Source organism: Cladophialophora carrionii, assembly GCF_000365165.1.
Source record: "Cladophialophora carrionii CBS 160.54 unplaced genomic scaffold supercont1.3, whole genome shotgun sequence".
NCBI classification, from domain to species: Eukaryota; Fungi; Ascomycota; class Eurotiomycetes; order Chaetothyriales; family Herpotrichiellaceae; genus Cladophialophora; species Cladophialophora carrionii.
This window is the reverse complement of record NW_008481828.1, coordinates 3147389-3168053: the sequence shown is the minus strand read 5'-3', so window position 1 is coordinate 3168053 and position 20665 is coordinate 3147389. Positions and strand designations below refer to the sequence as shown.

At 53.4% G+C, this 20665-nt stretch overlaps 9 protein-coding genes across 9 annotated transcripts in view; 5 read left to right on the top strand and 4 right to left on the bottom strand.

Moving 5' to 3' along the window:
• Positions 1-4: 4 nt before the first annotated feature.
• G647_04554 (uncharacterized protein) lies at positions 5-2164 on the bottom strand (the record flags this gene model as incomplete). Its single annotated transcript, XM_008728895.1, has 2 exons — positions 5-2035; positions 2117-2164. The coding sequence occupies 2 exons, from the start codon at positions 2162-2164 to the stop codon at positions 5-7; spliced, it is 2079 nt and encodes a 692-aa protein (XP_008727117.1).
• A 1061-nt stretch (positions 2165-3225) lies between these two features.
• Positions 3226-3975, bottom strand: G647_04553 (uncharacterized protein; the record flags this gene model as incomplete). The annotated part of the gene is made up of 1 exon (XM_008728894.1): positions 3226-3975. The coding sequence occupies one exon, from the start codon at positions 3973-3975 to the stop codon at positions 3226-3228; it is 750 nt and encodes a 249-aa protein (XP_008727116.1).
• Positions 3976-5594: 1619 nt separating this feature from the next.
• Positions 5595-7457, bottom strand: G647_04552 (uncharacterized protein; the record flags this gene model as incomplete). Its single annotated transcript, XM_008728893.1, has 3 exons — positions 5595-5752; positions 5806-5947; positions 6039-7457. 3 exons carry the CDS (start codon positions 7455-7457, stop codon positions 5595-5597), a joined length of 1719 nt encoding a protein of 572 aa, XP_008727115.1.
• Positions 7458-8277: 820 nt separating this feature from the next.
• On the top strand, positions 8278-10383 carry G647_04551 (uncharacterized protein; the record flags this gene model as incomplete). Its single annotated transcript, XM_008728892.1, has 1 exon — positions 8278-10383. One exon carries the CDS (start codon positions 8278-8280, stop codon positions 10381-10383), a length of 2106 nt encoding a protein of 701 aa, XP_008727114.1.
• Positions 10384-11546: 1163 nt separating this feature from the next.
• G647_04550 (uncharacterized protein) lies at positions 11547-13499 on the top strand (the record flags this gene model as incomplete). The annotated part of the gene is made up of 5 exons (XM_008728891.1): positions 11547-11632; positions 11682-12131; positions 12233-12358; positions 12408-12937; positions 13033-13499. 5 exons carry the CDS (start codon positions 11547-11549, stop codon positions 13497-13499), a joined length of 1659 nt encoding a protein of 552 aa, XP_008727113.1.
• Positions 13500-14226: 727 nt separating this feature from the next.
• On the top strand, positions 14227-15045 carry G647_04549 (uncharacterized protein; the record flags this gene model as incomplete). Its single annotated transcript, XM_008728890.1, has 2 exons — positions 14227-14234; positions 14259-15045. The coding sequence occupies 2 exons, from the start codon at positions 14227-14229 to the stop codon at positions 15043-15045; spliced, it is 795 nt and encodes a 264-aa protein (XP_008727112.1).
• Positions 15046-15555: 510 nt separating this feature from the next.
• G647_04548 (uncharacterized protein) lies at positions 15556-16218 on the top strand (the record flags this gene model as incomplete). Its single annotated transcript, XM_008728889.1, has 1 exon — positions 15556-16218. The coding sequence occupies one exon, from the start codon at positions 15556-15558 to the stop codon at positions 16216-16218; it is 663 nt and encodes a 220-aa protein (XP_008727111.1).
• Positions 16219-18283: 2065 nt separating this feature from the next.
• G647_04547 (uncharacterized protein) lies at positions 18284-19701 on the top strand (the record flags this gene model as incomplete). The annotated part of the gene is made up of 2 exons (XM_008728888.1): positions 18284-18397; positions 18553-19701. The coding sequence occupies 2 exons, from the start codon at positions 18284-18286 to the stop codon at positions 19699-19701; spliced, it is 1263 nt and encodes a 420-aa protein (XP_008727110.1).
• A 210-nt stretch (positions 19702-19911) lies between these two features.
• G647_04546 (uncharacterized protein) overlaps positions 19912-20665 on the bottom strand; it is a gene marked incomplete at both ends in the record, with an annotated part of 1874 nt that continues 1120 nt past the window's right edge. The window contains one exon of the mRNA XM_008728887.1: positions 19912-20583. Coding sequence (XP_008727109.1) covers positions 19912-20583 — 672 coding nt within the window. The remainder of the gene's footprint in view (positions 20584-20665) is intronic.

Genomic DNA, 20665 nt, shown 5'->3' with positions numbered 1-20665 from the left:
GCCCTTAAGCAACGATCGTTCGCCCTCGTAGAGCGGCGGAATACGCATCTAATGATGGGTGATTCAGCAGAAGTTTGACAATGTCCTCGTGGCCGCCCAGAGCCGCCCAGAAAAGTGCGATCTCCTTTGGCGTAGATGGCATTTGTTCGTCCTTGACGGTGGTGCTCCCACGTCGGTCGGCCTTGCCCTGTTCCTGCCTGTCTATCTGTTCCACAAAATTCACCGGTACTGCATCTAAAATTCTCTTCACAGTCTTGATATCCCCGTTTCGTGAAGCCCAACGCACAATCATTTGCCAACTGGTATGGCTGGAATACTCGGTCCACGAGATCTTGTCGAGGACTTCCGTGAGGGTGCTGCTCACGCTATTCCTGGCTTGTTGATCCATAGGAGCCCATGTGGTTTCGTATTGGGCTGAGACGTCAGCCTCGTACTTGACCATGAGCTCGATGATGGCTGGATTCGGATTAGGGGTGAGAGCTGCTTTTGCGAATGCGTTTTCGCCTTTATCGTTCAACAGAGCGATATCATCTGGAGTCATTTGCGCCAGCAGGCGAGCGGTGATGTCGGCGTCTCCAATGGCAGCTGCAATATGAAGAGCCGTCTCACCGTGATGGTTTCTGGTCGCGATGGCAGAAGGCTTCAATTTCAGCAGTAACTTCTTGAGAATGTAAGGCCGCTTCTTTCTTGCTGCGAGATGCAATGCAGTCTCCCCATCATTGTTCTGCGAGCATGTGGCTGCGTCACTCATCCAGTTTATGAGCCGCTCTTGGAGCTTGGAAGAACCATCCTCTATGGCCCGGTGTAATGCTGTTGATCCATCCTTGGATTGGACTTCGAGCATCTTGCCGATTTGTGGTACTTTGGTCAGCACCTCTAGTAGATCGTCTCGTCTTCCCCGCGCTATCAAATGGAAGATAGTTTCGCCCTGCTTCGTTTGAGCTGCTACAACACCTTCGTCGAGTTTGTCGAGGAAGAGACCAACCACCTTCGAGGATTCGCCCTTCTTCTTGGAAGAGGACACCGCTAGATGTAAAGCGGTAGAGCCGTCTGCAAGTGTCCTGGCCAGGACCTCTTGAGTTAAAGGCATGCCCCTAGATTTCCTTGGTTGTTGAGATTGGGAGATCCCTTGGTCGAAGTTCTTCGCCGTCAAACTGTCAGCAGCATCCGTTGACGGAGCCTCTTCTTCGGCTTTCCTCGATCCCGAGCCTTTATGACCTTGGGCCAGTGTCCATGTGTTGAGCATTATGTAAATTGCCTCATAATGACCCTTTTCAGCTGCACAATGTAGAACAGTGTAGCCATTGTTTGTTGTTGTATTAGTGGCAGCACCTGCACGCCATAACAGGTCCATGATTTTTGTCTTGCCTCTTGAAGCTGCAGAGTGCAACGGCCGTTTGCCTCTGTGACTGATGACGTTGGGTTCGGCACCGGCCTTCAGCAACAGTTCGACTGTGTCTTTGTGTCCGTCTCGTGCAGCATGGTGGAGCACGGTCATGCCCTCGTCCGTGAAAGCTGTCAAGCTTCTCTGCTGGTCCTCCTTGTCTGTGATTTCATCCCATACCAGCCGCGCTATGGCTGCGTTCTTCCTTTTCGCGGCTAAGTGCAAAGGCGAAAATGAAGCAATGTTTGAGATCATCACCTTCGCACCCTTTTGCAGCAGCCTTTGTACCACTTCGAGGGACTGGGCACGAATGCCATCGTACAAGGCAGTCTCCTTGGCCTTGTTTTGGGTTTCGAGATAGTCAGAGTCGCGGCAAGCGTCCAGTAAAAGGGTCAGCACAGTGTCATTTCCTAAGCGAGCCGCCCAGTGCAGCTCTGTGTCCTCCTCTTCATCTCGGTGCTGGCCTAGATTCGCGCTGAGACTAGGAATACCCAAGAATTGTTTCAATAGGTCATGGTCCTGACATCTGACAGTCCAGTAGATTACTGTCTCCTTTTGGCTGCGTAGTTTTCTGCATGCTTCATCTGCTGAAGCTTTCGGACGCTGTTTGCACAACTTCTGATCTCTTTCCGCCAGCCTTCGCTCAAGCTGCTGTATGAGATCATCAACTGCTGCGTCATCTACGTACACATTAGCCCCAGACTAAGTGGTTCACCTTGTTAATAGATCCACATGCCTGCCATTGAGAAAGGATGTCGCGGTTTCTAATCGGCGAGTCATGCATAAAGGCTGACCGAGCACACCAAAGTAGACCTCCCAATTGACGGCCCTTCCGGAGCAGAGATCCTGGGGCAAACCTCTCAGTCGGTGACGGGTTTTAACACGGCAGGAGACAGGAATCATAAGTCGTGCCACTAAGTCGTGCCACACAGAGTGGGCAGTCAGGTAGCAAGTCCTGTGCGGCCAGACTAAAGGCTCAAGTAGGCTGCAAACCCCGCTCCTTGCAAAGCGAGGACAAATGCAGCTGCATACTGCTCGCAGGTCGATCGTCGATGATGGGTAACGCTCGCTTCGCTCACAGCAGGTTCAGCCGCAGACACGAGGCGAAAGCCAAACGAGTCCATCCGTGTCGGTTGACTCGGTTCTGGATCTGCAGCCTCAGAAAAAGGTGCAGGGATCCCGGGAAGCCACAGATATGCGTCAGGCTTTCGCCGAGTATTGTATGTCGTAGGGGGGAAGGTTCGAATTTTTGACGAGAGTTCAAGCCAATGGAAGCAAGACACGACTTGTCCAATGCGCCTGTTGTCAATGTGCTTGCTTGCAGCTGCAAGTGATAAGTTTAGGGCATCGCTGAGGGCAGTCTCTTCCAGAGCCGTATTGGTGTCGATACCAATGTCAGACGATCCTAGGCGCGCCATCGTGCATACACGAATTGCCTTCAGCCGCACGAGGCAGGGTCATCTGGAGACTGCCGGCCATTACGAAGTGGAGGTCGAATCATGCATTCTCGAGGCAAGAAGTGATTTTTGCTATAACGTAGAAGTGATTTTTGCTATAACGTAGCAACACAGAAGGCGACAAAAGGTACATTCGACAGACGGGTTCGAGAAGAACGCGATGAAAGTACAGGACAAGAGAGGGAGGGAAGGAGAAGTGAAGGAGAAGTGAAGGAGAAATGAAGCGACACCCCGCGCATGGCACATGTCACGTGGCAGCCTCTCTGTTGAGTCTCAGGATGTAACGGCAAGTGCCGTGGCTTGTGCAATCAGGCTGCCACATCTTCTGGGACATGGGAATACTGTCTTCGTGGATCCGTCGTATCTACCAACCTTGGGGCAATCCTACCTGACCAAGCACTGTGCCTTGCGAGGCTTTCGTTTCGGGTTACCTCTATCGGGGCTCAGCCGACCCCATGCCCGCCCACCGATTTCTGATGTCTTCCTGGTTGTAGGGAAAGTACGGCTGATGTTGCTGAGGCGCGAGGACAGCCACGGCCTGTCGAGTGTCCTTATCATGATTTGCGAATCGTATATTGCGGCAGCCAGTGCTGATAACGTAATGGCAATAGATGCGCCGACGATGAAATTCCAATTCTGCGGTGGCTTCTCCAGAATCTCGACCGTGTTCATCCCGTAGATCGAGGAGACGGAGGAGATCGGTATGAAGATGAATGCCAGCAGTTGCAGATTTTTTGAACGGACGGCCTGTTGGGTGGCACGTTTGCTTTCCGATACGGCCAGGAGGCCAAGCAGCGATTGCGACACCTTCTCAAGCTGCGTTGCCCAGCCTTCCAAGCTTGATTCGAACGACATCAACTCGACGATGTCTGGCGAGGATGGCTGCACGCCAGGGATACGCCTGACAGACGCAATCAGGGCCGAGAGGGTCCGCTTGAGCTTCTCGAAATCGTGCTTGCGTTGCAATACCTCTGTAATGTCGTCAAGGTCTCCAGCTAAGGGGGCGTGCGACTCTGAGATGCTCTCTTGAGCCCGACGAATCAGGAGTCTCCATCTAGAGCACAGCAAGCTTGTGATCACTTGCCGGATCTCTGGCGTCGCGTTGATCTCGAGTTCAGGATTGTCTGGATCCATGTGGGCTTGATACGCGATGCTTGAGCCCAGAAACCCTTCTTCGAGCTGATGACGGAAGCTTTTCTGTGGTAGTGCCTCCGGGGGCCAAGTCCAATGGGCTTTCCAACTTTGGAAGCTCGGCAGACTGGTGACTACCCGAAATGCAGATCTATCCTTCGGTAATCGCAGTAGTCCAGGAGAATGAGGTGTATATCTGGACTAGCGCAACCTCCGGTTAGTGCAATAACTTCACTAGAACCATACTCAACCTACATGTATTCAGCTCTTTGTTAAAGAAAACAACCCACACAACCCGCTGGAATAAAGCGTACACATCTCTCCACATCCTCAGCAGAGTGCAAGGCCGTGCGTGATCCCGCACGCTTAAGAACTCCTCTTCACTATCAAGTCGGGGCAGTTTCCCGCTATGGTACGTCTCTGGATAGTCGAAAACGTGCGCATGCACTGTTTGCGATTCGAAAGAGACATCTCGGTTGATATAGTAATCGAGTACGAATGGCTCAAGGCAAAAGATTCACCTAGATACTGCGGGTATTTCAGCTATCAGGACTCTGAACGTGGCAACAGCTTGGAGATTACCTGTGCACCTGCAGGTTGAAGGTCTTCGCAGATGAGGATTTTACGTGGCGAGGGAGTTCGGAGAGCCTGGCACAGTCTCCATGTTTCTATCTCGAAAGCGTGCGTATCAAACGGGAGCCTGGAATGTGACTTGGCCTGGAAGACGACGCTCGGCTGTGCCCCGAGTTCGAAATTGAGGAGTTGTGCCATCGAGAAAGGTGCAATTCTGGCATCGCTCGTGAAGATGTCTCCTCTCCAAGTAACCGAAAACTGATTGTAGCCTAGGATCAACTTCAGCCGACTGTTCAACGTACGAATAATATGCGTCCAGTTCGAGAATCCTGCTGGAGTTGAGGAAGAAGTTGTTGACGTTCGACCACGAGGGTTTTATCTTGGCCCGTGAGAAAGAGCTGAAGCCATGCGAACTGTACACTGACCTGTGGATAGCCGAGGGTCCGAGAACGATGGGCGCGTTCATCCTCCACCGACGATGCATCGCTTCTGTCACCCAAAGTACCTCTACCCATGTCCAGATGCAGTTCGCCGTTGGGGATGGAGGGGAGGCCGGCTCCTCGCTCGCTTGTAGACCGAGGCGACGACATCTTCTGACACGTATATATGCCTTTACCCTTACAGAAACACGGCACACTTATTTCACCTTGCAACCGCGTTCGACCAAATTCAGAACAAAACACAACCTGAGGTTGTCCTCAGGGCTGGGTCGACAGATGCGCAGCCCCTGAAGTTCAGCGTTACGTTCAGCCAATGGGACGAAAACACAAGCATCGTGGCGCATTCTGGACTCACTTGAATACGAAGTCCTCTTCACTGCGAATTGTAGTTTGCAGGATCTGGCACCAATTGAAGGAACTGAAGGAACTGAAGGGAGTGGCAGAAGCAGCTATAAATTCAAGCAGACGTGGTCCCAATTGAACCGAGTATGGAATCATTCATTCTCCTGTTAGAATAATTGACCGAGCATTGGACAGGCTTGGCACTTAACATCTTCGCATTTCTTTAGACTTTCCACGTCGTTACCTACCGGCTACGTGGGACTGAAATCATCGGCCGTAGACGGAAATGAAACGATCAGAGATATACTGGATTCCTTCAGCGCGGTAATAGTCGGGCTCAGGGTGCAGCAAGTCTGTAACGTTCGTGTCGAAGACGATATTCTGAGGATTGTCCAGAGTATACACGGGCCAATGCACCGATGTAGCTGTTTCGGCGTGATAAGCAACACAGAGAAGATTGCAGCAGAGCGAAACGCACCTTTGTTCGTGTTCGGATCTCCATCGGCGATGAAGCTGATCCACATGCGGCTCATGATAGTCGCCAATCTCTGGTAAGTTTGCGGCTTATTCTCGAACGGATCCACAGCCACCGAGTTGTTGTATCCCAAGCCTTCCAGGTTCTGCAAATACTCCTTAGCTCGAATCCTAGAAGCAAGACCAACATGTCTTTCGAATCTACAACAAATAATGTCGCAGGCTGAAGGGACTTACGTGAAAGACAAAGGCAACCTCCTGGAAATGCGTTGCGCCCGAGGCGGGTGTTTGACCATTGACCAGGACATTAAAACGGTAGCTCCAACTACTGATGTTGTTGGCTGCATAGACTTGCGAGATCAGGCGTCGCGATGCATGTTGACTCAGATCCCCTCCATAGGCCGCCGAACGTTTCCACTGGACACCCAGCGAAGCATTTTCTGGCGGCGGACGACCTGATAACGTTGCCGGTATGCCAATAGCAGGGATATCAGGATACAGAGCCGCGATCGTTGCTGCAGTGGCACTGTCCGGTCCCGCCGACATCACGCTGGCCAAAAACTGTTCCGTATTATTGATGCCTCTCGTGCCAAAAGCTGTCCCTTCGTCGCTATTTCTGCCGTGAAGCAGGGCAACCTTGACAAACTTGCCGTTGAGAAGTTGCCGAGTGCCAGTGTCAACGGCAAAGTCATTGTCGACCACCGGGCCCCAGTAAGGGACGGAAGCTGTCACGCTGCTGTTCAAAACAGAGTTGAGAGCGTCGATGGGCACCTTACGGAGGCATGCCAGTGTGTCGGAAGCTGTACTACAGTTCGTGGCCTGAGTGATATTGTTGTAGTACTTGTCCCAGGTTGAAGCGTTGATTTGGCGAGCAGAGTTGATGTGCCCGCCACTCTCTTGGATTGCACCGCGGAAGAGCTTGTCGTCCCTGCCACCGTAGGCTAATAGTTGCGCGCCGACCGAAGAAGCTCCAGCACTCTCACCCCAGATAGTCACTTTCGCATGGTCTCCGCCAAAGTCCGCAATGTTTTCCTGAATCCAGTGCAGTGCTAATCGTTGGTCTCGATAACCTATGTTAGTGACACCTTCCTCCAAAACAGCTGACCCAAAGAGGTATCCGAATGCTTGCAGGCGGTAGTTTAGGCTGACACCAATAAAAGGCTTGCCCATCTGAACAGACTGCTGCACAATGAAGGAGAGGTTGTAGCGCGGATCCAAGCTACTGCCCATAAATGCCCCGCCACCATGAATCCATACCCCAACCGGTAGCTGGGCATTGGGCTTCGTCCCAGTCGGACGGACGACATTGATGGTGAGGCAGTCCTCGCTCACAGGATTCCCAAGCACCCAATCGTCGGAGCCGTATCCATAGCATGCATAGCCATACTGGGTTGCATTCTTCGTGCCGGTCCAGGTCGTATTCAGAGAGACTGGATTGCGGAAGCGAAGGTCGCCAACGGGTGGCTGCGCGAAAGGCATTCCCAGGAAGAAATCCTGGCCATAAGTCGGATTCTGGGTGCCATGATAGCTTCCGTTCTTCACAGTCACGCTAGGAGGTCCACCCTGGCGGGTGGCCACGCCAGCGTAGGATATGTCTGGGAAGGAAAGAAGTACGAAAGGCAAGATAAAGGAGAACTTGTCTACAAGCCAAGCCATCTTTGACTCGCTCGTTCACCTGACACCGGATCTGGTCAAATTCGGATAAGGAGAGATGGCAATACAAAGAAGACAATAGTACTTATACCTGCTTCTCGGCTTCCTCCCTCTCACCGTCACTTCTCCACCTTCTTGACTACCAGGTGACTTATCATCAACAATGTTACACCAGCCGAAAGAGTTCGCCATCCGTTCGACGCGGATTGTCGGCATCTCATTCAGTCCACTAGATCAACAGAGGGTGCGGGGAAGAGAGATCCCACAGTGTACAGCCAGAGTGCCAGAGCAGCAATGCCTGTACTCCGTACTCCGTAGTGTAACGTGACATTGTGGGGAAAGCTTCGAAAGCTTCGAACGCTTCTCACGTCTTCCCCCGACCGTGGTAGCCCGGAAGACAGGCAGCACACCGCGATAAGTTGGCGTTGTGAAGCACCAGGCTCGTTAGTTCCGCGCCAGTGTGTTGATCTGTAGCTTTCGTGGTTGAAATGTGCATGAGTCGAGAGTCAAAGTCAATTGACCAAGGACGAATTAGTTACGACTTGCGTGTCTTCGGCGCAGTTTCCCCATTAAGAAAACGTATGAACTGCATCTGAGATTGAGATGAAGTCGAGCGCGGATTGAGGTGAATGTCATGCCTGACAATAGCATGGTGGGCGGATGAGCTCCTCTGCAAAGAGAATAGTGAGCTTACACGGAAGTCCCCAGCCCCGTCGCCACCGTCCTGGTGGCCCTGACAGCTTGATGACATATTCCACGCGCTTGACAGGTGGGAATCGGCGAAAGACGCGTCAAGCGGGACACAGAAGCGAAGGAGGAAACGATGGCCACACCGACCAGATCCCAGACTGTCTCTACTCCCAAACCTCATCTTTCCACTCCTAATAGACTGATGGCCTCTCCGCGACCCGGCACCTCCGGCAACTCAAGCCGTCCTCTCGCCTACAAGTCACCCGCGGTCAAGACACCGGCCTCCCTTCATGGCCATCACGTCAGTGTATCCTCACAACCCTCCTCCACCCCTCTAGCCGGCACCGCTGTCCACGACGATCTCCTAGCTCTCAACTCCCCTGCTGCTGCCCTGATGAACTCATTGGGCACGACAGGGCTGACACCGCTGGGCAGTGCCGCGGACGGCTTGGGCATTACAACACATATACCCGGTGGCCCTGCAAGGACCACTGCTGCACCTGTGAATCCAGAAGTCGAACGCCTACATCGCGCGCAACTGGTGGTGGAGACTCTGAAACGTGGTGTCGGCGGCCATGGCATTACTCGGGAAGGCGTGGAAAGAATTGCTCAGCTACAGGGCTTCACTACTCTTTGGGACGATGACAACCTGACGATTGCAGGCAATTGCGTGGACCTCGAAGTAAATTTTGAAGCAGGCGGCAGAGACAACGTTAGGGACGTCAGTCTCAAGCTCAATATTTCGGAAACTGTAACGGAAACCGAGGAGCCTCAATTCCAAGCACAAGGCACCCAAGTTATCAAGGACAACCTTCACGGCGTTACCATTGTCAATGGTGTCTCGCAATGGAGAAGCCTCGATGCGTTCGCCTCCAATTTGCAGTACCTCAGTCAACTCGATAGAATCGAAACAGGGTCACCATGCTTCAATGCCGTGGGAAATCTATACCAGACATTCCGGCAAATCTGGGATGCTGAGAAGGCGAGATTTCAAGGACGAAGCCCTTGGCAACATCTTAGGCAGAGCGCCGTGGGCAGGCCTGTCATCGACCGGAAGCCCAGATTAGGATTGGCATTGGACTATTGGACTTCCAGCCAAAGGCCAGGCCAGCCGCCCAATGCAGCAGGACGCGATGAAGTTGACGAGGGTGCCAATCTATACACGGCACATATTTCTTGCGAAGCCGGCTTGCCCTCGACTGCTGTCATGGAGAAATGGCTATCGGACGGTATTCTAGTTGAAGACACCAGCTCAATGCTGAACTCCGAGGCGGTGAAGCCAAGGCCGGACTGGAGAATGCCTGCCCATGATCCAGAAGCACTTCTAGCTAAGCCAGACAGTGATGGGACAGCGATGGAGAAACCTACAGACAACTCGTCCAATATCCTGGACTTGCACTTCTATTGTGACCTTGGCCCTGAAGTCTACCTGCCTCTCAATGTCGCGGCCAACCTGAATGTGGAGATCACCATGGTCAACATCGACCAGGAGTCCACCTTGACCTATCAGGCAGCCCTGCACAAGCAAGCCGATGCTAGAGACGTCGATGGCAACGGGAGCGCCTCTGCAGAACGGTGGCTGAGGTGTTTGCCTCTCTCGGATGCTACAAATCCAGACTGTCCGCGGAAGCATTCCTATGCTCTGCACTCTGCACAAAGCGCTACAGCCCTCTGGTGTTTTCCTGTCAGACATCTTAACTTTACCCATCCCAAGCAGATTGCCGCCGCACTGCCGATCTTCCGGCAGTATGTCGTTCTGTGGCGCATGCTTCAGAGCCTTGTTGAGTATGCAGGCCAGGGAGAGACCATAGGCTCAGGCCAAGGTGCGCCTAAAGGGGGAAGTTCAGACGCACACGCTCGACCTCTAAAGCGTACGAACAAAAAGGCACCGGACTTTCAGGTGGAGGACCTTCTTCAATTGACCAACGTACCGAGCGCTGAGGAGCCATTGCCCATTGACTTGACGCTCGACGTTCTCTCAGACATCTCAAAGGCCAAACTCGATCTTTACGTTCCGTTGGTCAGGTCATATTCACGACAGCAGAAGAGCTCGTTCATCTTCCTAAGCTTATGCATCTGTCAAGACGGAGTAATCGAAGTCCGCGATTTACGTGGATTGCCCTCCTCGCTCGGTGATTCATCAAACATCCAGTCAAAAGTGATTCGAGTTCTGGAGGCGACGGAAGATATCGGCTTGACAGTTGAGTGGCTACTGGAGCAAGCTTCTGCGCATTCATGAGGCTTCGCCTCTCTCGTACCTGATTGCCTTCATCGAGTCATGCCTCCGTTTCGGTTGTTCCCCGCGGTTGCGTGATTCCGGCAGCGGTGAGCATGCAACAGTCGCAAACTCTGGCGGGAATCATGTATCTAAGTAGACGCAGAACGCGGACCATGGATGCGACTTGCGTGGAGACAACTTCGCGGCGCTGTTCTAGACTGATGCACGCGGGCTGCCAGAAAAGTCGTTGGCATTCTCCTCGAATAGGCGAACACTGGCCGGCCAAGGACAGAGCCAGATGCAAACTCGGGCTTTCCTGTTAAGGAGATCCGGAGCAACTCTTCAGCTATCTGGGCGGCTATCAGCTGGTCATTATGTGGACCCGCCTTACGGCAGCCTTGTCGAATTCAGGATCCCTACCCGGTCGAGGGCCATTATTGGGGTAAACACGATGATCGTCGGGGTGGAAGCCGTCCGCCGTACTCGTACCTGCCCGTACCATACCGTTAGGAGACTGAATGCGACAAAGGACAGGCTCCACTTCCGATACGAGGAAATGGCTCCGGCCAGAAAAGGAATGCCACCAGACGCCGCGGCTTCAGCTTTATGTTTACCGGGTATCTCTACTGGGTAGCTAAGCGTCGTTTGTCTCTTGGTCCTGTCCCCGCAATGGTTAGCAACTTATCGTTTGCATTGATCTCGTGCACGGCACTGGAGTACGAGGTACAAGTGCTGAAACTCTATAGTTTCCGTGGGCACAACCAAAGGCGCTTGTCCGGATGATCGTCCTGAGAGATGCAGGGGACCAACGCCACCATCGTCATTGGGAAGGCTGTTTTTGGTAATCCGAGCGGACGGTCTCTTCCACATGGATGGCAATGATGCGGCAAGTTTTGAGGATTCTCCAGGTTCCTTCTCCGCACTATTGCATGTCATTATTGCTTCGATGCAACGGTGCAGCCACAAAATGGAGCAATCCGATCGATGCTTGTCTTCGGAGGATACGGTACCCACGGACGCAAGAACAGACTGGCATTCCGAGAGCCACGATCTCCCTTCCTCGGGTGCTACCTGTACGCTAAATGACTATGAAACTTTTACTATAAGACCGCTACGTTCATCAATGACAATTCCTTGCTGTTCCACCGGCACACTCCCTACGATTCAGCTGCAGACTGATCAATATGAAGCTCTTCAGCAAACGTTACTTGGGCCTCTCCGGCACCAAGCTCAACATCGCTATCGGCATCATAGCCGGTATTGACTTTTTGTGCGTATTGTCATACTCTCTGTGTCTTGTCGATCCTAACACTTGCCAGACTATTTGGATATGACCAAGGGGTCATAGGAGGGCTGTTGACGCTAAAGCAATTCACTTCTGTCTTTCCGGAAATCGACACTACCGCAGAGGGTGTGAGAGGCCTTACTCCGAGTCAAGCAAACCACAGGTCCACTATCCAGGGTATCTCCATCGCTTCGTATAATCTTGGTTGTTTCTGTGGCGCCATCGCCTGCATCTGGATAGGTGACTTACTCGGCCGCCGCAAAACAATTTTCCTAGGTTCTTCAACCATGATAGTGGGCGCTGCCCTTCAAGCGAGCGCTTTCAGCTTGCCGCATTTCATTGTTGGACGTATCATTACCGGCATGGGGAATGGACTGAACACTTCCACCGTTCCAACGTGGCAGTCGGAATGCTCAAAGTCGCACCGGAGAGGCCAACTGGTTATGATTGAAGGCGCCCTGATCACCGGTGGAATCTGCATATCGTGAGTATTCTCCAGGAACCGTAACGTGTAACGTGTGGCCTAGAATTCTGCAGTCGCGGTCTTATCACGGTAAAGTGTTTGAATGGCTAACGATGAAGCAGATATTGGATCGATTTTGCTTGCTCTTTCATCAACAGCCAAGCATCCTGGCGATTTCCCATCGCCTTTCAGATCGTCTTTGCTCTGATTATCTTGGCGTTCATCCTGGAGCTACCAGAGTCTCCCAGGTATATCAGAACACGGGTCTTGTCTTTGTGGGAGGCAGCTAACACCTAGCAGATGGCTGATCCTGAAGGGTCAGGAAGAAGAAGCTCTTCAAGTTCTCGCCACGCTCTCTGATAAGTCAACCGATGACAAGTACGTTCGCTCCGAATTTGCGGCCATCAAAGATACCGTCCTCGAACAAGAAAAGGCCACTTTCCGTGATTTGTTTACAATGGATGAAAATCGACATTTCCACCGGGTGGTGCTGGCATATGCCAACCAAGTCATGCAACAGATCAGCGGCATCAACCTAATAACCTATTATGCGGCTACTATCTACCAGAACGAGATTGGACTTTCAGGTTTCATCTCCCGCATCCTCGCAGCTTGCAACGGCACCGAGTATTTCCTGGCCTCTTGGATAGCTGTCTTTATCATCGAGAAGGTTGGACGCCGGAAGCTCATGATTTTTGGCGCTATTGGTCAGTCAGCCTCGATGATCATCCTGGCGGTGATGACCAAGATCGGTGGCACGGGTCCCGGATGGGTGGCTGCCGTGTTCTTGTTCATCTTTAACTCGTTCTTTGCAATCGGGTGGCTTGGTAAGTCGGCCTTGTCCCCCACCACCTCTACACGACACCTTCGTCCTTGTTCCCAATATGTCGCTATCTTGAGATAGACCCTGACTACTTCGCAGGAATGACTTGGTTGTACCCCGCCGAGATCGTCCCTCTCAAGATCCGCGCTCCCAGCAACGCCTTGTCAACTAGTGCCAACTGGATCTTCAACTTTATGGTCGTGATGATCACCCCAGTCAGCTTTAGTTCAATCAAGTGGAAGACATATCTTATCTTCGCGGTCATCAACGCAGCAATGATTCCGGTGGTCTACTTTTTCTATCCCGAGACGGCTATGCGCAGCTTGGAGGAAATGGATGGAATCTTCCACAAGACGAAGAATATCTTTACCGTGGTTTGGACAGCGAAACACGAGCCTCATCGCTATGGCAAGCATGGCGAAGTTCTGATCGACTACGAAGAGACCGGTGAACATGAGCGACGAATGAGCCAGGCAGAACGACGAGGAAGCGTTATGAGTCGCGGAAGTGCGACTGAGTATGGGTCGGAAAAGGTCGCCGGTGCTGCGAAGGAGGACGAACGCTAGGAGATTCTGGCAAGGGCTCTCGTTGCCACCAAGACGACGCTGCTGCGAAAGCCTCGCGTGTGAATTGAGGGAAAGTATCAAGACTCGGCCTCAGCAAGTGCTATGGTGCCAATAGCCCACATGGGAAAGTCCTCATGGCTCCGAGCCATCTCTTGTTGCGATAGCGTGATCGCAAGAACCTAAATGTTCAATTGGCGCACCGAACCAGACTTCTGCGTGATGGACATGTCTGATTATTCAACGAGCTCAATATGTTGTTTTTCAGGCGTGCTACCAATCTCTATTCCAGGCAATTCCAGGGGTGCGTCCGGACCCCGGACCGTCGATAGCAACCGCAACCCCGCAACAGGTGTAGCAGGAGGGGGTATGTCAGGATCGAAACGTCGTCCATTAGTGATCAGTGTGGCGCAATTGCACGACTCCAGAGCGCGTATCGCTTGACTCAGGCACTTTGGTGCCTCTTTGGCGGCTAGCCACGGATTCCCTGCATGAATACTGTGGATCCTGAGCGCGGAACACCAGCCCAGTTCCGAGAGAGCTGAAGAGCAGAAAGGTATAACTACCTCCCACCACAAAAGCCTGTGGTCAATGCTTTAAACCGTCGTCCGTCAAACACATACTATCGAACAATCAAACTATATTCGGACTGGCGCTTCATTCTGTCGCCCGCCTCCAACTGACACAAAGCCATATCTCGGCCAATAAACTCGGTCGCCCTCGAAGGAAAATGTCCGAGTAAATATGATCTTGGTTTCGTAGTCGCGACCTCGCTGACGATGTACCTCCCAGCCTCGCAGAGTTGGCATCCAAGCTCTTCAACGCCAATCAAGATTCCCAGACGAAGATTGTGGGAACAGAGAAGCGCGTCCGCGGCGTCCTCAATGGCAAATACATCTTTGACACCACGGCGGCAAAGCTAGTGTGGGAAAATGGATTCTACCCAAACTACTGGATCCCCCGGTCCGACTTCCTCAGCACAGTCAATTTCGCCGAAGACAAACCCGTGTTGGGCATCGAGACTTTGACATCGACGATCAGCGTCGGCAACAACTCCGTCGCTTCGCTGGTCGTCCCTGACACGGTCAATTCCGAGCTGGCGGGCTACGTGAAGATCGACTTCAAGGCCCTTGACGCCTGGTACGAAGAACAAGCCCAGATTGTCTACCATCCGAAAGATCCTTTTCACCGCGTCGACATCATCCCCACGGGCCGCCACGTGAAGGTGGAGATCGACGGGGTCGTCGTCGCGGACACGGGTTCCGAAGGCGGCGTCATGTCCCTGTGGGAGACCCGATTCCCGGCTCGGTGGTACTTGCCTCGTACGGCGATCAAGTGGGAATACTTGACGCCCAGCGACACGCATACGGGATGTCCATACAAGGGGGAGGCGAGCTACTATAATGCCGTGATCAACGGGAAGGAAGTCAAGGACGTGGCCTGGTGGTATAAGAATCCGACCCTAGAGAGCGGCAACATCATGGGCATGTTGTGTTTCTATCCAAACAAGGTTGATACGTTCGTCGATGGGAAGGCGATTGAGAAGTGAGTCTCCCTGGACACCGGAAGCGGTGTGCTTATAGCTTGCCCGGACGGTGCTGGCCCGGATCCAGGTCTACGAACGCGGGTACTAACAGCTGGCAGGATCGGGATGCCCATGAAGGAGAAGCCCAAGGGGGACAAAAGTTGAAGAGGGGGGCGTCCATGCCATATCGAACGCCAAGCGAGAGGTTGTTGTCGGAATGTAAAGTCCGCGGAACATGGTCTCGCATGACCTTGTGACATTCTGATGGCTTTCTGATGGCTTCAGAGGTTGACATCTAGGCCACGCTCAAGTAAGGCTGAGAGTCGAGGAAAATGCTGCGCCTGGTGGGACGAGGCTGAATATTATGTAAGCTAGAACATCTCGCGCATGACGTCATTGACACGAGTTTCAATGCTTCCCAAAATCCTCGCGCAGCTCCTGACGAGATGAGAGCTAACCATCTTCCTCCTTTTATTGCCTTTCGATGGATTGAGTGGTGGCCCTTAGCATAAATAGGACGTTGTAATCGCAAAGATGAATGCGGCTCTCACAACGCGTCTCCTCCTACGAGCGCCTCGTCACTTCGCCCACTTGCGAGTTGTGTCAACACTGAGCAACAACCCGCACATCTACGTCTTCGCCAACCCTCAGAATCCCTCGTCTCACATCCTGTCCCTACTACCTACAGACCCTCCGTATCCCTCCCTAGCAGTGGGCACAACCACCAAACTACCACCTACGCCCCAGTCCTTCACTGAAAATCCGCGACTCCTTCCCATCCTCCACTCCGTAATCAGCGAGAGTGCCTCTTCCGATCCTCAGGTCCAATCCGAGGCGGCGGTCATGATTTCCAACTCTGGCGCCTCTTTCTTCCAGACAGCCCGCCGGCAGCAGACCGGGTCTGCTGGCGCGTCTGATCAAGGCGGCCACGGCAGTGGTGGTCGAGGTGGTTGGGTACATGTTGCCGATCAGCGACGGATACCCGACTTCGGACGCATCCCTGATCCGGAGGATATCTTTGGGAGCGTGGAGGTCGATGGACAGGGCCAGTTTGTCGATGGTCATGGGAGATATCAGCCTAGTGGGACATACAGGATTTGTACAAACGACGGTATTCTGGGATTGACGGATTTCATGAGACAGAAGCTTGTGGAGAGGCTGAAGTTGGAAGAGGCGGCTGAGAAGAACAAGGCATGAATTCAGAAGCCGCAGACTGGGAATGCAAACAAGCGGCCACCACAAGGACGAGTTCAAGAGCATCCACCCCCCATCTGAGCTTTGGTCTGTGCCAAGCTCTCTTCTGCCCGGCCTCCCTCAGCATATTTCGCAAGCTGTTTGAGCAGTGGGAGGGTGTACAAGGGTTTCTCCAGCTCTTCGCGAACAGCTGCACCAGGGAAGGAAGTGCAGCGAACACTTACAGCCAAGCAGAACAACATCCGCCACGCCCACAGCCCCGTGACGGCTAGGCCAGGTGCCACGATGAGGGTAATATGCTCAAAATGTCACCAGATATCGCACATGGGCAGAATCCACTCGACTACAAGTGGGATGTCTGCCTAGCTAGGCCACGGAGTCGAATGCATCGGCCGGCCTGCCGACCTTCTCAACGCTCTTCTATATCTCTTTCCTCGAAATTGAGGCTCTTTGCGACCAGACATGCAGCAGTGCCTGAAGTTGTTTCCCACAGGAGGTGGGATTGTCTTTCTTTGGAAGCAGAACAATAATCTGGATTGCACTCTCTGTCCTCCCGATGACAGATCAACCTTGTGAACCAGAGATGCCTCGGGTGATATGCGTTTAGTTCGCGAGTCGCCAGATGCAAAACCCACGGGGAAAAAGGCATTCGCCCATCGGGTAGGATTGTTGGCCGAAGATCCTATGGCGCAGCTCGAATCTGCATTGTATTGGCAGGCGAAGAACAATATCCGAGTTCGATAACACAAGCAGAATGCACCTTGCTCAGCCGCGATCTGGACATTGGCGTCATGGACGATACGAGGCACGACTGGCACAACTCCTCCTCATTCTGCCGGGAAGAGTGTGATGTCAATATTCGAACGATATATTGTGGCCGCATTCTCAGCCCAAAGTATAGCTTCTCTGCATCTGGGCCTGGGTTTAGTAGTTGTTTCAGGACGGCGGACCATCCGCGCGTTCCCACGGCCATACTGGGCGTCGCTGCACAGAGTCTCCGAGGCACCCAGAATGCAGAAGGCTACTTCAGAGATATCAGATTACCGTACTTCACCATAGCAGCTAGTAGAACGGAATGTGCAGCAGTCTGCATGCCTTTGCTTCGGATTCAAGACCTGTTACCGGATGGACAGTGCTACTTGCCAGATGTATAACCCCGTAACCCCGTTGTTGGGGAGCGATCAGTAGCCTTCGAAATGAGACGGACAGACGTGGAGTGGACTGGGCGACACCAGAGGATGAAATTTGATTGCGGTTCTTAACTATCGAGTCCAGAGTAAGTCGTACTCTACTTGGTAGCCAGTATATTACTCCGTACTAGGCAGGCAGTCCCACTCATGGCCGTGAACTACCTACCTAACCTAGACCCAGGGAGGAACTTACAGGGCGTGGACGGTAATTACCATGATTACCATAGTCTTCCAAGGTTGGTATCTACATCTCACCGCCGCCTCGGCAGAAGAGCCCATGTCCCTCGATCCAATAGGATATCAATCCTCCTCGGCGAAGTATCCAGCCTTATCTCCTGATTCTCCTGATTTCGACGACCGTGTACTCCGTCCGTGTCGTAACTCGTACCTCGCGTACACAGGATATACGAGTAGGTCGAATCTCCGGTCCTCGTCCGTCGTTCCTCCCGGCTATCTGCTTGTCATCATTTATCATAGTGTCGTGTTATCATCTCTTACTCCCTACTCCGTACGGGAAGTCATCCTGTCATCTCGCCGTCTCGAAATCTCGCCACCTTGACTTGCCCTTGCTTCTGCTCCTGCTGCTGCTCTTGCTCCTCTCTTCTACAGTATCAGAATTTGAACATTCCGGTTTCTTGCTCACTAACTCACCATGACCATGATGGACACGATGGAATTGCCGGCTTCGCACATTTCGCTGCTCTAACACGTGCTTGTGCTTGATTGCTGTGCGGGCGAGACCCTCGTCGTCAGTGCGATACGGAGAACTTGCGTGCTGGACGGAACGCTCCCTCAGTGCCGTGTACATATACTCACGCGCTTACTGACTTGTTAACCCTCCTGCTCGCTTGCCCGCTCGCTCCTTCGATCGACCAACTATGCGCAAGGGAAAGAGAGCCAAGAAGCGCGACGAGACCGTGACCGGGTCCGAGCAGCAACATGGTCCGGGCTCCCTTGAGGCCGTGGTGCAGGGCCAACGGGGCATAGATGAGGTGAGCTATTTGCGATCGATAAGATCACATTTCGTGTGCACTTCATTTCTCCCTTCATTTCAGTTCATTCCATCATGACTCGTCCCGACTTGTGTGGACCTGACCCGGCACGAGGGGGGATTAATACTAATGTACTTCCACGGACCGTGTAGCAGAAGCCAACACCGCAAGTACAGGTCGAGGTTGGAATAGAGAGGCTGACTCTGGACGACAATCTCGATGGTCCGGGATTCCTTGTGCCGCTACTCGAGGACAACACCTCCAGCACTGATGCGAGCTGCTCCTCAACCTCAACCTCAACCTCAACCTCAACCATCACACCCCCGCAAGACACCCTCCTCGAAGTTGTCAGCACGCCCGACCGCGGCCTCGCCGTCTTCACCACCCGCAAAATCAAAGCCGGTACCCTCATCCTCGCGGAACGGCCGCTCATCGCGCTCTCCAAAACCGAGGAAACCGACTCACAATCCATTGAGCGCCACTTCGCCGCCCTCCCCAGGCCAGAGCAAAAGGTGTACCTCTCACTCTTTGACGCGCAAAAGTCGCGCATGTCCCGCGTCGTCTCGATCTACTACTCCAATTGCTATAACTGCGCGGGCGAGGGCTCCACAAGAGACGGCTCCGCCATCGGCGCGCTCTCCAGCCGGATCAACCATTCTTGCGTGCCGAACGTGCAGTTCTCGTACCATGCGGGCATGGACGAGATGCGCTTCTTCGCCCTGAGGGATATCCCGCGCGGGAGGGAGGTGTGGGGGAATTATGAGCGGGAGGTGTGCCATCGGGTGGCCGAGCGGCAGAGGAGACAGCGCATGTATTATGGGTTTGCGTGTGCTTGTGAGGCGTGCGTGCCCAGGACGGAGTTCTGGGCGAGAAGCGATGAGCGGAGGAGAGGGATGTATGATGCGTTGGGAAGGGTCAAAGGACTGGAGAAGAGATGGGCAGCAGAGGAGCGGGGAGAGGAACGGAGAGAGGAGGAGGGAGTTGGCCAAAGTGAGAACGAGTACGAGAAGGAGAAGCGGAAGCAGAAAGAGGGCGCTCTAATCGTGATTGAAGCCCTAGATGCGCTGACTAGGCTGGAGGGCCTGTTGATAAAGGAAGGTCTCGTCGGTGTGCCGTTGGCGAACACTTATAGGCGCATGGCGAAGTGGGCGGAGAGGAAAGGCGAGACGGCCACACAGGATGTTGTCAAGTGGAAGACGCGGGAACTGCAGGTCTGCATCACTTGTTTTGGCGACGATGGTCAGCGCGCACAAGATATTAAGACGAGGTTGGACGAGTTGGTACGCAGGGAGAGCCCTATCTGATGTCTCATTCATGCTGAGAGACAGGTCCACTGGTCTCTGTGTCCTTCCGTGTCTTTTGTCCCTTACTCGCCATATTCTACTGTATCTGTCGTGGTCTAGTTAGAGAACAGGAGCAATCCAAGGCCAGTCCGGTCGTCATGCAGAGCCGATTTTCCGCTATCCATCGTCGGACCTCGAACCTCTCCACTTTCATACCTCGTCGTCCTTCCCTCATCCTTGCCTTTTCTGCCCCTTCAATCGATACAGCGCGGCTTCCAGCTCCACCAGCATCTCCCTGCAAAGCATATCACCGGCCGGAAGAATCTGCGTGAACAACGTGGCCGCCACGCCACCCTCGCGATCAATCAGCCACGCTAGATTCGGCAATCCACCCCACGACACCGATCCCTTCTTCCGTCGCCCCTCGACATCCAGCATGTTGACTTGTCCGACGAGCGAATGGCCCACAGGCATCAACTCGTCCTTTGTGGCCTCATCGCCTGACTGGCGGAAGAGGCGGTGTCCGACACCCATGAGCAAGTGGTTGCGGAACGCCTGCGTGCTGGCCTCGCCGATCTGGGGCCGGAAGAGTTCGTCCACGCTGGCTTTCTCCAACAAGGGTGCTCCGCCTTGAAGGAGGCAGGACAGCAGTTTGATGTAGTCGGAGGCGCAACCGTAGAGGCCCGCCCCACCGATTGCGTCGCGCACTTCGAGCGGCCATGGCGAGGTGCCCGGTTCGGTCGCGAGAGAAGAGCCAGAACGCACGGCCGATTCGTGGATGGGGGGCATCGGGTCCGGGGAGAAGTGTTTCGTCGGGTGGAAGGTCATGCGTGTGGCCTGGAGGGGGCGCCAGATGTTTTCTTGCATGTACGTCTCAAGGTCCGTCTTTGTGACAGCTTCGATCTGCGTTCGTATTGGATGTCAGCTCTCTCTCTCTCTCTCTCTCTCTCTCTCTCTCTCTCTCTCTCTCTCTCTCTCTCTCTCT